At 40.1% G+C, this 16,402-nt stretch overlaps 1 protein-coding gene across 2 annotated transcripts in view; it reads right to left on the bottom strand.

Moving 5' to 3' along the window:
- Nucleotides 1-355: 355 nt before the first annotated feature.
- LOC106963081 (fibrillin-1) overlaps nucleotides 356-16,402 on the bottom strand; it is a 24,661-nt gene continuing 8,614 nt past the window's right edge. Inside the window, exons 6-22 of one of the 2 annotated variants that reach the window (XM_015057804.1) lie at nucleotides 15,092-15,683; nucleotides 13,966-14,106; nucleotides 13,659-13,876; nucleotides 12,979-13,054; nucleotides 12,596-12,886; nucleotides 11,885-12,121; nucleotides 11,646-11,798; nucleotides 11,281-11,459; nucleotides 9,733-9,925; nucleotides 9,524-9,643; nucleotides 8,924-9,028; nucleotides 7,549-7,569; nucleotides 7,398-7,459; nucleotides 7,131-7,314; nucleotides 6,274-6,399; nucleotides 5,454-5,592; nucleotides 356-919 (exon numbers count right to left, since the gene is read on the bottom strand). In XM_015057804.1, coding sequence (XP_014913290.1) covers nucleotides 778-919; nucleotides 5,454-5,592; nucleotides 6,274-6,399; nucleotides 7,131-7,314; nucleotides 7,398-7,459; nucleotides 7,549-7,569; nucleotides 8,924-9,028; nucleotides 9,524-9,643; nucleotides 9,733-9,925; nucleotides 11,281-11,459; nucleotides 11,646-11,798; nucleotides 11,885-12,121; nucleotides 12,596-12,886; nucleotides 12,979-13,054; nucleotides 13,659-13,876; nucleotides 13,966-14,106; nucleotides 15,092-15,683 — 2,979 coding nt within the window. In that variant the 3' untranslated portion in view covers nucleotides 356-777. Of the gene's footprint in view, nucleotides 920-5,453; nucleotides 5,593-6,273; nucleotides 6,400-7,130; nucleotides 7,315-7,397; nucleotides 7,460-7,548; nucleotides 7,570-8,257; nucleotides 9,029-9,523; nucleotides 9,644-9,732; nucleotides 9,926-11,280; nucleotides 11,460-11,645; nucleotides 11,799-11,884; nucleotides 12,122-12,595; nucleotides 12,887-12,978; nucleotides 13,055-13,658; nucleotides 13,877-13,965; nucleotides 14,107-15,091; nucleotides 15,684-16,402 lie in introns of those variants that run through there. The other variant, XM_015057803.1, reaches the window with a different exon arrangement.

The following is a 16,402-nucleotide window of genomic DNA, read 5'->3' as shown; positions in this document are numbered from 1 at the left end:
TGAAATAAATAAGCTAGTTTTCTGTTTAAAGGCCTCATAATATCTTGGATTTAAATATCTGAGTTCTTCACATTTATTACTTTTATATTTAATGTGAACAAACGTATTTACGTTTGCCTTGATGATTTAAAGATTATTAATTAAAGCTGAAAGGATAAATATTTAGTGTAATCTCTTTGCTGCTCATCAGCTTCCAGGAAGAAACATTTCTCCTAGCATTAATATTGAATTAATTTCCAGCATTAATTCAACGCTGCATCAGCAGTTTGTTCTTGAAATGGTTTCCACAGTTACATTTTCTTGAATGGAACATTTTTTATTAATATCTTACAATATATTTACATGTTACATGCAATTTAGCTACAAATAATAACTCAAGAGTTTGAAACTCAACTTTGTATGAATGGTTTCCAGAAAACGGTAGCACCTTTTTATGGACTGGTGTATTGGAATAATGATCCCCGTAGATTAAAATCATATATCCTATGTGAATCTGACACCTGATACTCTGACAGATGCTACTGCTGGCTAGCCACTAACTGGAAGATAAAGAGCACTGCAGTGTTTTACTTTTAATCAACACTTCCTGCTAAGACATCGGCAGCTTCTGCTGGGTCAGACAAATTGAAAACCGTTGATCAGAAAATGAAAATAATTAAACTTTGCAGATTCAACTGGGTGTTCAAGTAAATATAAATAACATTCACCCCCAGCGTTATTATCTGGTACTATGTCAGGGAAAGTGCTTGTGTTGCCGTTATTAAGCCGCGGGTGTTGCTATCTTGGCCGCTGCCGGGGCGTGACGTTGTCTAAGATCCGAGGGCTGCAGTGGCTCATGTACTGCAGGGCCGGGTCGGCGTAGTTGAAGGGTGGGGGGTTGTACTGCTGCTGGATGTGGTCTGGCATCAGGTGGGGGAGGCTGCAAGACAACAGGAACCAGGAGTAAAACAAATATTTCTAAACCTTTTCCACCTTTAATGTGGCACGTATCCCGGTCAATTTAGCTAAATTACAAACAGTGAAAGATGTAAAAAAAACAAACAAAAAAGAAAGAAAGAAACACACACAAAAACTACAATAATCTAGTTTAACAAGTATAATTATATGTGGAAAATAAGGTTTTGAAGCATCTTTATATTCAATTTTAGCTTAAAAGCTGCAGTAACTTTAATAAAAAATATTTTTTGTTGAAACAATGTTATCCCAGTTTGCAGCTCTCTTGTCTTCTCCCAGTGCTAACTAGAAACAACCAATCAGAGTCAAGAGGCAGGTCTTAGTGCTGTCAATCACCCCTGATTTTGGCACTGCTCATCCCGTCCTGCTATCTGCTAAGCTACAGCCAATTCACCACAACATACTCTTTCACAAATGCTAAAGCTAGTTAGCTTGACCACAGCTGATGGTGGATAAACAGTTTTCCTGTAATGGTGAGTTGTTTCTCCGCCATTAGCACATTAAGCAGCGAGTACACAAGGTTGATTGACAGTTGTTTTTTGTGCATGTCTTTAGACAGCTCAGGGAGGAGGTGGAGGAGACGGCAGTCTGATCACAGTTTTAACAAATATGGAAACAAGCACATTTTTGTAAAAGTTACATACTGCAGCTTTAAATCTTTTTGCCACATGTTGCCTCGGGTAAATCCATTTACTCCAGTTTGCAAAAGATTTCTAAGTCTCTTGTCCACTGCCCTCTTCAGGTGACTGAAGTGTTAAGGCAGAGGTTCCCAAACTGTGGGGCGCGCCCCCTAGGGCGGGCGCCGTGTCATTGCAGGGGGGGAGATGAAAACAAAACAAAACATGAACACTGTACACGCTGGGTTTTTACCTTAGAATGGCCAACTCTCTGTTATTCCTGTCAATTTGATACAGTAGAGGCTTCCACACTTCCCATATTTGTGTCCTCTGTCACTTTTATCAGCAGTTAAAACTGTTTAATCCGTTGTTAACATGTTGTAACCTGTTTTTCCGAGCCGCCTTTAAACGCAACATGAGCGCTACGACGCTCGCGCTGGGTTTACACCTGTGAAGGAGACCTGCTGCTGCTGGGCGGAGCTACGTAGGTTTGTGTTAGAATCACGGCAGCAAACCAGCAAAACGCAAAGAACTTTTCACAGTTTTTCCCCAAAACTAACCGACTGAGTTGAGTGAAGCTGTTGGATGCAGGTAATGTTAGCTAAAAGATAACTAGCTAATGTTGGCTACCGATGTTGGTGTCTATTTTCAGCTACGTACATTCATTTTGCCCCCAAAAAAGTCGATGCCCTCCCCCGCCCCCCTCACACGCGCCGTTTCAACCAGACAGCCATTTGTAATCCATAGGGGGGCGGGGGGTCGCAGAAAATGTTTGGAAACCACTGGGGGGGCGCAGAAGAAAAAGTTTGGGAACCACTGTGTTAAGGTGTTGTTCTGCTTTCTAAGATTTTCTAAGATGGACTGGAAGCTACAAGCTACAGAAAAAATAACATTTTATTCAGTGCTTTGTGCATTTTTTTGTACCCTCCTTCTGACTGATACTATTGAACAGTTTCTGTGTTCAGCTGAAGGATCTAAGAGTCTAAATGGCAGGAAAATCCTAAAAGGAGTGCCATCTTTTGTTTCTGGTGATTCAGATTAACTACAACTGATGCAAATGCAGAAGAATGAAACCTGGAATTGAATCAGAATTATCTTCATACAAGCTTTACTTTAAGTTTATGCACATTGTTTTTGTTTAGTTTTGTCTTAGATTTTTATCCTGAACTGACTGTGGTGAGTTGGTTGAATTGTGCAGGGAAAAATAATAATTTTAAAATCATTTATCATGGTGTAATTTCCTTTAAATCACATAAACACAGAATGTTATTCACCTTTCTGTGAGCTGCTGAGTTCAGGAATAATATCTGCAATTTGGGCTAAAAAGGTTTTGTTTGTATTGTGGTCGTCTTTCTACTCCTTTGAATAATAAGTCTTATATTTCCATGTGGTTTGAATGTCCTGGTTGTGTTTATTGCTGTTTCTCATACAACAGATAATATTATTATGATGGTTTATGGAAATGTTCGGATGAGCAACAGTGACTCATGCATATTCATGCCTCGTCTAGCCTAGATACCCAGAGAGTTGAAAGATAGTGAGATCTGGGGCTAAAGCTGATTAAAAACATGGAGCTCACATCTGAATGCTTCTTATTTGCAGTTAAAACACATTATTACCACTGCTCTCTGTGTAAATATGTGCAGAATGTCCCTCTGGATAACGAGGCGCAGTCACTCTGCTGCTTAATCATCCCACGATAAACTAAAAACAAAGACAACACAACTTGTGAAATGACTTCATACGCTGTTTGCAGAGGCATCATCAGATTCTTTGTTCTTTAGTCACGGCTTTCTCAGAAAATGTGAGTGAACCCTAGTTGTTTTTTTTTTTAAAGTAAAACAGAATTAGTGTTTCTTTCTGTGGGTTTTATTTTTCTGCCTGCTCATCTAAGGTGATCCGACAACGCTGCCGCAGACGGCATTGTTGGACTCGGAGTGTGTTTGAGTGAAAGTGGAAAAAGGAGGCCAGTCATCAGGGGGATTAGGCGTCTCTGCGGCCCACTAGCACCTGGTCCAGATGCCGTACATCTGCACACGTACAGCAGCACACTTTGCTGCTAAGGACACGTTACAAAACACAACGGCATCTGGAAAAAATACAAGAGGCTTTTAAACTGAAGAAGGCAAAATACTCATGATAATCACAACCTCTGCTTATTAACAGACAATTTGTGTCCAATCATACGTAAAAGTTCACTTATACATTAAATTTCAATTAAAACCTACGACAACTTAAGATAGGCATCCATAAACAAAATAAAATAAATTATGCTAAAATAAATGTAGATTAATTAAACTAAAGCAGTGTGAGATAACAGGCTATGCTGATGAGTAACAGCAATAATAAGAGGTTAATAAAACTAACATTAAGCTTTGTTTAAGTTAGTTTAACCAATATAAACCAAACAAACCAAATGAAAGAAAAGCTAAGCTAAGCTGAAACAGACTCTATAAGAAAACCACAAGAGGTTTGGGTAATTTAAGTACAGATAAAATAATTAAACAAAGTGCAGTTTAATTAAACTAACTGTGAAATAAATAACTCATAACCAAAAAAACCAATGAAATATTTTCTCCAGGCTACTGTCACAAATTACACTTAGCAATTTAGCTAAGCTAAACTTAAAATCAACAGAAATAATCAGGCTAATATGTAACGGAAAGTCCAGCTAAGATAAAATAATAAGTAGCTTTAGCTAAAAACCAGAGCTACTAGATGAAAACAGACTCAAATAAAATCAGATAAGAAACAAAGAAGTCAATATAAGCTACATCATACTAAGCTAAAGCTAAGCTAAACATTTCAACTAAACTAAAATAGGTTAATTATACTGTTTTTGCTATTTTTATAAGTACATATAATTGTGGTTTTATTTTATTCGGCTTGGAAGAAAACAGTTTCCATCCATCCATCCATCCATCCATTCATCCATCCATCCATGATCCTTTTTATGGCTCTGCTTTACCAAGCAATGCCTCCTCAAATAGTTTTGTGTGGAATAAAAGTTTCATAACTCGCACAGGGCTGTTAGTAGGAAGTGTTTAGTTTAATATAGTAATAGAGTGGGCAGTTTGTCCTCCGACTGAGAAATTAAATGGGAGGAGGCTGGAGCTGCAGCAGCAGCAGACGGGATTTACAGCCTCTAGTTTCTGGGAAGAAGAACCGTTTCCAGCCCGGCCAATTTCACTACTGTACCTTGAAATACAGTCGTGAATTTGTGTGTCTTCACGGCAGTTTATTCTCCAACGCTCTGCATGAACCTCATCTCCCCTCACCCCGAGGATCTGCTGACCCACCCAAAACCGAGTTAATATCCCAGTCGTTTGACATTCAGAGCTCCGTTACTGCCAGCTTTCCGGGCCAATCAGGCTGCAGGATGTTTGCCGGTATGCAGGTTTGGAGGCGACTCAGCTAAACGCAGACTGAACCGCCTGAAGTCTGCTCTTATTGTCTGCATAGTGAGAACAATTAGGGATTGTTCCAGATTGGGATTCCCATAAACTGGAGTCAAACTAACATTTTTTTATCTGTATGATCATTAAAATATAGACGACAATAAAACCCACTGAGAAAAAATGTCAGAATTTTAACTTTTATTTTCATAATTCTGACTTCTTTCCTAAAAATTTTGACTTTTTTCTCAGAATCCTCATTTATTTTCTCAGAATTCTAAATTTTTTTCAGAATTTTGACTTTTTTTTTCAAGAACTCTAACTTTTAATCTCAGTAGATTAAAGTCAAAATTCAGAAATCATTTTTTCCAGTGGCCCTAATCTCTCCTACATTAAAAGCACCTCAGCAGCCATTTTTTTCAGCCTGCTTCGAATGCTGTGTCCTAATTAAAACCTGTAACGTCGGTTTCCTGCTAATGCTACTCACTCTCCAGTAACCGTCTTCTTGCAGCAGCAGAGGCAGAGCAGAACGGCCAGCAGCAGCAGCAGGAGCAGAGGAATGCCGATGCCCAGAACCAAACCCAGAATGAGGTCCACATTCGGTTCAGACTTCACTGATCGCTCGGCTGGTTGAGAGAGAAAAACAAAACAATGTCAAAACCACAGCTATTATTTTAATGAATGCAGAGAGAGCTCTTTCATTGGTGAAATCAGAACAGCATGGCAAAGTTAATGTAATTCAAACTCGCATTATAATCATATTTATAATTCTTACTTTGATGACTTTGCAGCTGAAAACAAAACTCTTAGAAAATGTGAAAAGCCAATAAAAGTAGACCAATGAACCTGACATGATTTAAAAGAAATTAAAGTTGACTGGTCTCCCTCTGAATTCACTAATAAAAAAAGGTTTTTAATACAGAAATGTTGACGTATAAATAATGTTACCCTAATACCTGGTCAGGGCTCCTTTTGCATGAATTACTGCATAAATTAGTTGTTTTTTTTAAGCGGATAAGCTAATGCGTATTTTCCAGGCACATAGAGCCATTTTACAGCAGAATCAGGGAATTATGTCTCCTTCAGATGTTATAAAAATGCTGCATACATCAAACATAACTTAAAAGAGACTTTTCAATTCGACGCCTTGAAATTGGGCCTCTGTCTCTTTAAGAAGCTCCTACTCTTTCTCTCCTCCATTAACCTGCTTACCAGGATAATGTGAGTTGAATTACTGAAATGAACAAACTTTTTAGTGATGGTTTCACTGAGACGTCGTCGGGTTTTGCTTTTTCCAGTAAACTCACCAGTTATACAGGACTGGCCTCCGTCCACAACAGTGCCATTGCAGACACACATGTAGCCTCCGTAGGTGTTGGTGCACACAGCAGCTGAGACACACCCCGCCTCCTTGGCCTTGCACTCATCTAAATCTGTTTACAGAATCAAAGTGAAGCAGCAAATCAAAATCTTATCAAGTATTTTTGGCCTATTATCTAATGCAAATACCTTAGTACTGCTGAAATACGACAAAACTAAGATATTTCACTATAAACTAGACCAAAAATACCTGATAATGTTTTGTGTTTTTGCAGTGCAACTTTACGATTTGTTTTTTAAGTGACGTGTGCAGAAATCCCAAAAATTATTCTCCAGTAAGAGTATCAGTACTTCACCATATTTCTACTCAAGTAAAAATAAAAAGTATGAGGTAAAAAGTCAACTCAAATACTGAGTAACTGATCAAATTATCAGTAATTTAATATTTAAAAGGTACATAAGCAAACGGAACAAAATATAAAGTTAAGACGACATTTTGGTATTTTAAAGACCAAATTTACAAAAAATGATTAAAAATAACAAAATCAGGCAAAATAATTTTTTTCTAAATGAGTTTCTTTCAGTAAAAAAACTGCTAAAACTTTAACAGAAACTGCAGGTGTGTTCGGTTAAAACACAGTTTTTCATTCAATGGGTAGAAAATCCAGAAATTTGACCAAGAGTAGAAATATTTCGTAATAAAATTATTCAAGTAAAAGTAAAATGTACAGAGCAGTAAAAATACTCCTAAAAGTGTCAAACAAATGTAATTGAATAAATGTAAGTAGCTCCTCCCAGCTCTGCTCTATTGTTTACTATGTTTTGCTACACAGAAGTATTTTACCATCAACTTGCACCGAGTTGATGCCGTAGTATCTGCTGACTTTGATCAGGTAGTCCTGGATGTACCAGTGGGGCGTGTCGCTGGACACGGCCAGCCGGTACTCTTCCATGCCCAGGACGGATGCAGCTTTCTGACTGATGTTGTAGAACTTGTTTGTGAAACCTTTGGCCAGGATGTCATCCAGCTGAGGAAAACATTGAACCATCACTTTGCCGTCAAGCAGAATCTATCAGTGCGATGGGGGGAAGGCAGAGCCTGATCACACACCTGCTTGAGTCCGTCCGTTTTCTCGTCTGTCCAGCTCATGGTCAGATTGAACATGTTGTACCCTGAACAGACGCAAAAGTAGAAAAACTTACAAACATCTCTGTAAGACAGATAGAGCTGCAGCAATGGAGGTGCTGGTAGGAGCCCAAACCTGGAGGATTCGTGGAGTTACCTGCATAAGAAACAAAACAAAAATCAAAGACGGTTCCGACTGTGAGCTATTTTCTTTGAATCAAAATAAACTACTGAATAAATATTTATTTCATTCTGGAGTTTAAAATGTTCTTGTCATATATTGACAAACAAAATTGGAATGAAAATGAGTAGTTTGAAGACAAAAATCTTATGTAGTATATCGGAGTGGTGTCCAAAGTGGGGTGCGAGGGCCATTTGTGGCCCTCAGACCTTAATTCAAGAATTGAGCAAATCTGGCCAGAAAGCGCAGCTGGCTCTTTTTTTGTTTGTTTGTTTGTTTTACAGTTAAATAACAATCCAAAAAAACATTCCCATATATCAATGTTTTTAATTCATCTTAATTTTGGAGAAACTAGAACCGTAATTATTGACCTATTTTTACTCGAAGGCAAATCGCTGCAGCTTAACGATTTTGGGCGTCATGACAAAAGTTTGGACACCACAAGACCAAATTTCAAAAGTTAAAAATTTTTCTCAAAAGTCAATTCCTTATACCAGAAGTTACTAAACATCAGTAAATCATCCGTATAGATACATTATTAAACACAAAACAGGTAATGAGCACATATAAAGATTATAATAAAGAAAAAAACATGTATGATACGGCACTCTACTGAACCAATGTCCTCCATTAGTCCTTGATTTTCTTAATTGATCTCTTTGGTTCCTTTAGACAGATTGTGTCATGAATTGTGAGTTTGTGTGGATGAACCAAAATGCAGAAAATACCTGAGAGCATGTTGAACGTTTTAATGAAAAAAATGAAAAAAAACCTCAGGGAACACAGGGAGCCAGAGCAGAGCAAAAACAGCTGGGAAATAACAGGATTCAACTGGATTTAACAGGAGGAACTGAGAATGAGTTGGATATGTAATGGGAAGGCTGATTACTGAACAATGAACAGATTATATTAGATCAGATTAGATTAAGACAGGGTTACAGAGAGAGAGAGAAAGTGGCACAAGGGGCAAGGAAATGAATTTAACACTAAAGAATAACTAGATCTAAGAAATATAACTAACCTAGAGTAACAAGGAAGAGACAAGAAACAAACATGGAAACACTAAGAAGGACTGAACTGAAGTAAAACAGAAACAAGACTGATCTAATCAAAGAAAGAGACTAGATAATCAGAATAATCGAACCTGAAAAAACAACTCAGAACAACCCCAGACGAAACAGATTGTTCCATAAACAGAAGTACAACGTCCCATAGGTTCAGGTCTGATTTGTTTTATTTTAAAAATCTCTGATCCTCTCAAATGATCAATGCCGTCTATTCAGTAAATCCCTTTTTGCTGGTAATTTACCGTTAATATCAGTGTACGTACCACATCCATCTTCATATCTGCATTTGCAGTCGTAAGATCCGCGCTTGTTCACACACTCATACTTGGCATTCTTACATGGCATGAACTTTGCACATTCATCCATGTCTGCAACACAAAGAGCAACAAAAAATTCACCTGTTACATGTAAATACTGGGAAACATTAGCATACGCTGTCAGTCTTATCGCGGTGCAACTGCAAACGTTTGAGTATTACAGGGATTTTCTGAGACAAATCAACTCAAATAGAAGAAAACACAATAAATGAGTCAGTCCGTTTCACTTTCATCAACCGAAATATAAAAAAATCACCTTCAGAAGTTGATTAATTTGTGTAAAATAAGCTATGATTTAAGTTAGCTGTAAGTTAAGTTTAGTTTTATTTCAAGTGTAATAGGATATTTGAATATAAACTAAACTAATACTTTGTAAGATTTTGTGTTTTTTCAGTGTTCAGCCTCTGGAAACTATATGAGAAATTACCAAAACAGACTGCAACTGTTATTCCACTTCCAAATCAGACGACAAAGAAAGCTGAGCAGTTGTACAGCGATGGAGTAAGCTGAGTATAAATACTTGTGCAATGGGTCGACATTAAGCACCTGTGCAGTTGTGTCCATCTCCACTGAAGCCAGTTTTGCATGTGCAGGAGTAGCTGAGCTTGGTGGACAGACACTCTGCATCCTGGTGGCACGGGAAGGGGAAAGGAGGGCTGCACATGTCTGAGGAGGAACACCAGGGAACCAGGGTAAGGACAGGAACCGGGTCTCAGGTTGGAAGATCTAAAGATGACGTATCATGTACTACAGACCATACTCAAAGCATTTGTATCCCTGTTTGTCGTTGGAGACGGTGTTGTCAGGACAGTCTCCACAGCTGAACTGGTCAGGGCCGGACTTTGGGTCGCACTGCACCCCTCTGAAACACGGCTTGCCCCGACATGCGTTTGTTGTGTTTCCACAGAACGCCCCGCTGTATCCCTTTGGGCACAAGCACCCGACTACCTGCAAATTAAATAAAGATGAAAAAGAAAATGACAAATTTTAAAAACATACACTTTTTTACATCACTGGATGGTTTTTCTCAAATTAAGAAACTTTGACAATTCTAAGCTTAAATTATTGGTAGTGTCATTCTCAGTAAAGACAAAATTATTTGGTGTCCTATTGGAAAACCAATGAACACACCTGTTATTTGGTGTGTTTTGTCATTGCTACACTGTTAAATTCCTTCACAGAGAAAAATATCCCACGATTCTGCCATGATGTAGGTTGGCTGATGAAGGACCCGAATGTAGAGAGGCAGAGGTGTAGATGGAGAATGTTTTAATGAAAAAATGATTATCAGAACTTAGAAAAACTAAAGGAGAAGACAGGGAGCCAGAGCAGAGCAAAAACACCAGGGGCGACGGAGAGTACGCAGAGGAGTGGGAAATAAATCTAAAACTAAAGAATGAGGACAAAAGGAAGATAATTTAACTAAAGTACAACTAGACACATGAAATAATACAAACTAGAGTCACAAACTAAGGGCTGAAATGAAGTAAAACAGAAACAAGGCTGATCTAAAGAAACACGTTATTTTTGCTTTCACTAAAGAAAAGAAAGTTGGAAGCTTACACAGGTTGTGTTTTTAGGTTTATGTCATTTTCATAAACATTTTTTGAATAAACTTTTTGCCTAATTACTTTAAACAAATAATTGAATAAATTAAAAAGGATTAAGTAAGTAAAAAAAGAAAACTCAGCAAGATTTCAAGCTCCACGTTTACTATGGCTTGTGTTTAGTGCTGCCATGGTTGCTAGGCGACAGGACAAACTGAAGGATTCCAGCAGAACTTGGACACACCCTTCACGCCATGAAAAGGGCGGGAATCACCATGGCAACAGTAGATTTCTATCGTTCTAAAGGTTTAATTTTCACTGCACCATTTTTATGATTACATTGACTTACAAGAGCAAAAAAATAAGTATTTGTATTACCACATGAGCAAATTAGCTGATGGTACAATTTTGCTTACAGAATCCTCATAATTAATTTTGTTGTTTTGCTTATTTTGGATATTTAAAATGTCTTCCAGAACCATCTTTGAGAATATGCCATTACCTTTATGTTACTTCCAAAATGTCAAAACAACAATATTATCGTTCATCGCAATAACTTCTGGTGCAATTTATCATCCTGCAAAATTTGTGATCGTTGACTACGCAAAAACAAATCAGATTTCACAAAAAAATTGGAACTGAGCATTAAAATAGTCAACAGCTCCACTACCTCCGCTTTCAAAATTTAATTTAGACTTTTACTTTTGTCTTTTGAAGAAAAGGAAAAATAACAGCTTAAACCCAGGAATGCAGTACCTGAAACTTTCCCTGCAGGTGATTTTCAGCCACGCTGTCATACAGGCAGGTTCCTCCGTTAAGACAGTTGCAGACTCGCAGGACGGGGGTGAACAAGGAGCCTGTCTGCCCGTCGCTGACCTGGACAGTCAGCTGGGAAGGCTGAGTGCTGCGCGGTGTCCATGTCAGGTAGCCGTTCACTGGAAGGGAAGGAGAAAATCACACACATACCAATTACGCATCGCAGCTGTCACAGTAGGAAGAGGCTCTCTGTCTGTGTGACTCAGCAGCAGTGGCCTCTCCGTCCAGCTAACAAATGTCAACAGTGATGCCATCACTAACAGTGATGGATGGAGAGTGTGTGTGTGTGTGTGTGTGTGTCTCACCACTGCCAACACGAGCCTCTGGAGGCCAGGGGAATAGCAATGAGTAGGTGATGGGGTCACCGTTTGGGTCCTGAGCGACAATTTGAACGCTGACCTGAGAGTTGACCTTTGTGTGTATCACAGCGGGCTCTGTCACTACAGGCGGCATGTTGCCTGCCGGATCACAAACATGTCGCACAGCGTTAGGCTCAGGCAGAAACAGAAGCACTTCAAGTTCTGGAAATGCCAGATAAATGTACCGAAGAGGAGAGCCAGGCTCCTGAACTGAGTCTGGGCCTCCAGAGTCTGCTGGCCCAGGTCGGGGATGCCGGACGCCACGCTGTCCTCAACGCACTCAACGCTGTTTTTGCAAAGTCTCATCTGCGCTTCCAGCTCAGCAGGACTGAGGCTTTGCAGCAGGGGCGCGGTGGAGTCCAAAGCCAGGGGGACGTTTTGAGACGAAGACACCAGCAGGTTCTCAGGGTTTGGGACCGCCCCTGGAAAACAGGCGAGATGTGAGCAGCAGGGGCGTCACTAGGGTTTAAGGACAAGGGGGGCTCAGCCCCAGCAAACGCAGCTGGTGAGCAACAAAAACCATTTTTAAAACTGTGTTCAGGGTAAAACAAACATCCTCTAAAATAAGCTCCTATATCTTGCTAAAAAATAACTTGCAAGTTAGTTTTGTTGTATTTCAAGTTCGCCAAGGTATTTGGACCAGAAACTAGAACAAAAATACTTGGTAAGATTTTGTGTTTTTGCAGTGTAGCTTTTTAAAGATCAGTAATCTGGGATCTGCCAGAAAACTGCAATCAGACCCTAAAATGTCTTTCTGAAGTCACTGATAAGCAGAGGTACTGCAGCTCATTAACTGTGTTGGTAAATTAATTCAGACTGGAAATTAACTTCAGATGAGTTTGGGTTGAGGTTGGACTGAGAATACTGTCAGAAAACCGAGTCCCTGTTTTACTCACAGGACATGCAAAACTGCTTCAGCCGCTCCTCCTCAGGGGGGTTGAGATCCTGGGAGGGGACGACCTTCCCGTCGGACATGAGGAAGTCATCGGACCGGTTGGCGCTCCACAGCCCCATGAGACCTACTGTGCGTCTGTAGAAGTTCTCCGGGACTTCCACCATGGCCGCCAGCTGACGGTAGCCTTCACTTCGCCAGACGACCACCCTGAGACCGCTGGCATAGACCGCTGCACAGCGATTCACCGAGAGACAGCGCACCGCAAAGCCCTGCTTGTTCTCGTACACAACACCTGGAAGGACAGGTAGAGGCACCGGATGCTCTCCTTAAGATCTGTTAATTAGATTTTAGTCATGCATATTGAAAGTGTGTGATGCATGTTACCGATTCTGACTGGAAATTCAGCATCATCCACATAAATCTGCAGTCCGCTCGCTTTGTCAGAGCATCTCCAGTCAATCTGAGGATAACGGAAAAAGATTAAAACCAGTTAAAGATACAGGTACAAGTTAGTTTTGCTTTACTAAAACTAGAACAAAAGGTAAAAAATTCTGGAATACTGTATTTCCTTTTGTAGATCTCAAGACTGACCTCATAATCTACCACACACTGCAAAAAAACAAAATCATACAACGTATTTTTGTCAAGTTTCTACTGTAAATATCTTGGCAGACTTGAAATAAGGCAAAGGTAACGTACAAGTAACTTTTCAGCAAGAAACAGGAGGTTGTTTTCAGTAAATTATTCTTTAATCTTGATGAAAACTGGCAGATTTTCTCACTTATTACATGAGAAAACATGACGAAAGTAAAGAATCTGCCAATGGAACCAGTACTTTGTCGGGTTTAAAGGTATAAATTCAGTGAAAGTTGGTGGCTGAACAAAACTGTCACATTTAATTAGTCCAAATTACGTTGGCCTGTCACATAATATCCCAATGAAACACTTAAAACTTTGCCTCTGATAGGTTTGAATAATCTGATTTAATCTGAGTTAAAAGGATTATTCTCAGAGGTCAGCATGACTTTTCCAAACGGCGAGCGTTGCTGTGGTTCCGTCCTGACCTTGCCGATGCCTTGGTGGAAGGCGGCCATGCGCACCACCACTGGGACGTCAATGATCCCTCCTGCGACTGTCTGCAGCTTTTCAATCTGTCCTTGTAGGGTGAAGATATTGGAGCCTCTTGCGGATGAGAGACGTAATATCACAAACTTCCCTAGGGCCTTAAACGAGTACTCTGCCCCGTCGAAGGTGATGAAATGCAGACTGCCGTACACCAACGCTGTAGGGAAATATTGTTTTCCACTTTTAAAATAAGACTAAAAACCAGATAATTTGCTTGTTTTAGACTTTTTTCTGGGGATTCCTCACCGGTGCCCCGCGCTGCCCCCCTGGAGCCGCTGCGAATGCTGGAGACGTAACTTTGACAGCGATCCAAAGGTCTCTTTCCAAGGTAGAGGTGGCACTGGGGAGAGTCGATGCAACACCACTGAAATGGGAGGAGATCCCCATCTGCAAGGAAACATTTGGTGAAATTATGTCTCTTAAAGATGCTCAGCTTTAGCTGGATGATCAGACGAGATGTCTGGGTATTAAAGCATTGCAGATTTTAACTAAACAACAATATATTTTGTTTTTTTACAGAGCTCTCAAAATCTACAGTCAACTCTTGCAGTAAGAAACACCATAAAACTCTATGATTCAGTTTATCTCTAAACAGCAGGGAGAAGATCAGCCTTGAGGAAAGTAAAAACAAATGTTTTGTATGGTCGATATGAAACATGTTCATTACAAATCATCCTTAGATATTGAGATTTCTGTCTGCTCAGTTCTGCTTTGAGCTGTTTTAGGGCGCATTGTCACTTTAAATCCAAATAAGCTGCTGCTGGCCACGCCCCCAAACTCAGAGTTTACCCTCACACATAAAAATGGCTGCAAACACATTTATACAACATCTTTGAAGAGCATTAGTGGAGCCTCCTGCACGAGCAACAAGAATGCAGCAAGTGGTTTCTGGATGGAATGTCAACAACTAAACACTTGTCTTTGCCAGCAGCCATTGTGCAGCGTTAAAACCAGGTGACTGACTCTACTCAGGTTGCTAAGTAATGGGGCTCGGCTCGGCTCTGCTATGGTTGCTAGGTAACGGCGCAGCGCCTGCCAATTGTGACTTAATAATCAAAAGGTTTTTGGAAAGGTTCGTTTTCCAGACACCAAAAAACATGAACTTATTCACAGAAAACGGGTGGATGTTTTTTTTAAGCACTTGGATTGTTTCTAGCAGTAGAAACTCAAATGGAAGTGAAATTTGCATTAAAGGTCCCAATGAATGAATGCACTAAATTAAAGATTAAATTTCCCTGTACTTAATTATGTTCCTGTAATGAAATATTAATTTATTTTACGGTGAAATTTACCAGTGGAACAACAAACCATCCACTCGTTATCTGCACTCCACTTTTTCACCAGGAAACCCAAACCAGCCTGAGACTCTTACCGACGTGTTTCTGCATGTTCTGTCCGTAGAAGTAGCGCTCACTGAACCCAGCCAGCAGGGCGCCTTCCGGCTCGTACACGCACCTCTTCCCGGCGCCATACTGGTTGGACAGGAGCGACCTAAAGACCTGCCCAGAGGAGCCCGTCCACCGCTGAGCCCTCAGCTTCTGGACTGTCTCACCCGGGTCAGAGAGGTCCAGCAGGAGCGCCAGGTCCTCCAGAGCCTGCATGCGGGTGCAGGGACAGGAGGACAGCCCCACCGTCCACACAGCCGGGTCCGGCTCCCCCTTCGACCACGCCTGGCATTTGATCCCAGCATCAGCATCCGACCCTACTGGTCCAGTTAAATCATAGACCAACTGGCCGAGATTCCCCAGTGTTCCCGTAACTTCATTGGGTCTGTATCTGCCTGCATGCCCAAATAGGTTTCCTGGAGGTTCTGTAATCTCCTTGAACGTGGTTTTTCCGTCTGTGTAGCCGATCAGAGCATCGTGATGCTTCCTCAGCCCAGGACCCCATTTCATCTGACCGTATCGCAGGAGGGCGAAGGAACGCTCTCCATCTGTTGTCAAGATACACTGGAACGTGTTGGTCTGCAAAGGAAAACCATTTAAACTCAACAAATGCTACAAAGGTTAGCATCTCTTTAAATTGGATCCAATACAAGAAACAACTGCAATAGAACAGGTAAGACTTCACTGCAAAGGCATACCAGAGCAGGAAAATACAGGAGTAAATTTCCACCTAAAAACCCTACAAATCTTCTAGAAGAAACTTGAAAATTTCTGAGCTCCAGAAGTCAAACATTTGCTAGAAAAAAAACTAAAACATTTTGAGATTAATGTCAGGATTTTTATTTTTGGAAAAAAGTGGGAATTTTTGAGTTTGAAAGCTCGAAAATGTGCAAGAAAAAACTTTCCCAAATTTTCTATTTAAGAAAATTTGGAAATTTCTGAGTTTCAAAAGTGGAAAATTTGCGAGTAAAAAGTCTGAAATTTATCTGAAATTTTCCAGAAAAAAATTGGAAATTTTTAAGTTTCAAAGATGTGAGAAAGTTCAAGGTTTTCATCTTTTGAAACTCAGAAATTTCCGTGTTTTTTTTTCTAGACAATTTCTGAGATTAAACATTTCTCAGTTTTTTCAAGCAAACCCTGGATTTCTAAAGCTCAGAAATTTTCGTTTTTTGAGAATTTTTTGGGCAAAACTTTACTTCTATTTTTCTATCTGCACAGACAGATGATGCTAAAAATAAGACGAATGGCAGAAACAAATCCCATTAAGACGCCACGAGGTGGCACCAGATACCAAACTG

This window comes from Poecilia latipinna, unplaced genomic scaffold (assembly GCF_001443285.1).
Source record: "Poecilia latipinna isolate Pla-1442-1.1 unplaced genomic scaffold, P_latipinna-1.0 Scaffold1492, whole genome shotgun sequence".
In the NCBI taxonomy this organism is placed as follows: domain Eukaryota; kingdom Metazoa; phylum Chordata; class Actinopteri; order Cyprinodontiformes; family Poeciliidae; genus Poecilia; species Poecilia latipinna.
The sequence above is the reverse complement of the archived record's forward strand: the minus strand, read 5'-3'. Positions and strand labels throughout refer to the sequence as shown.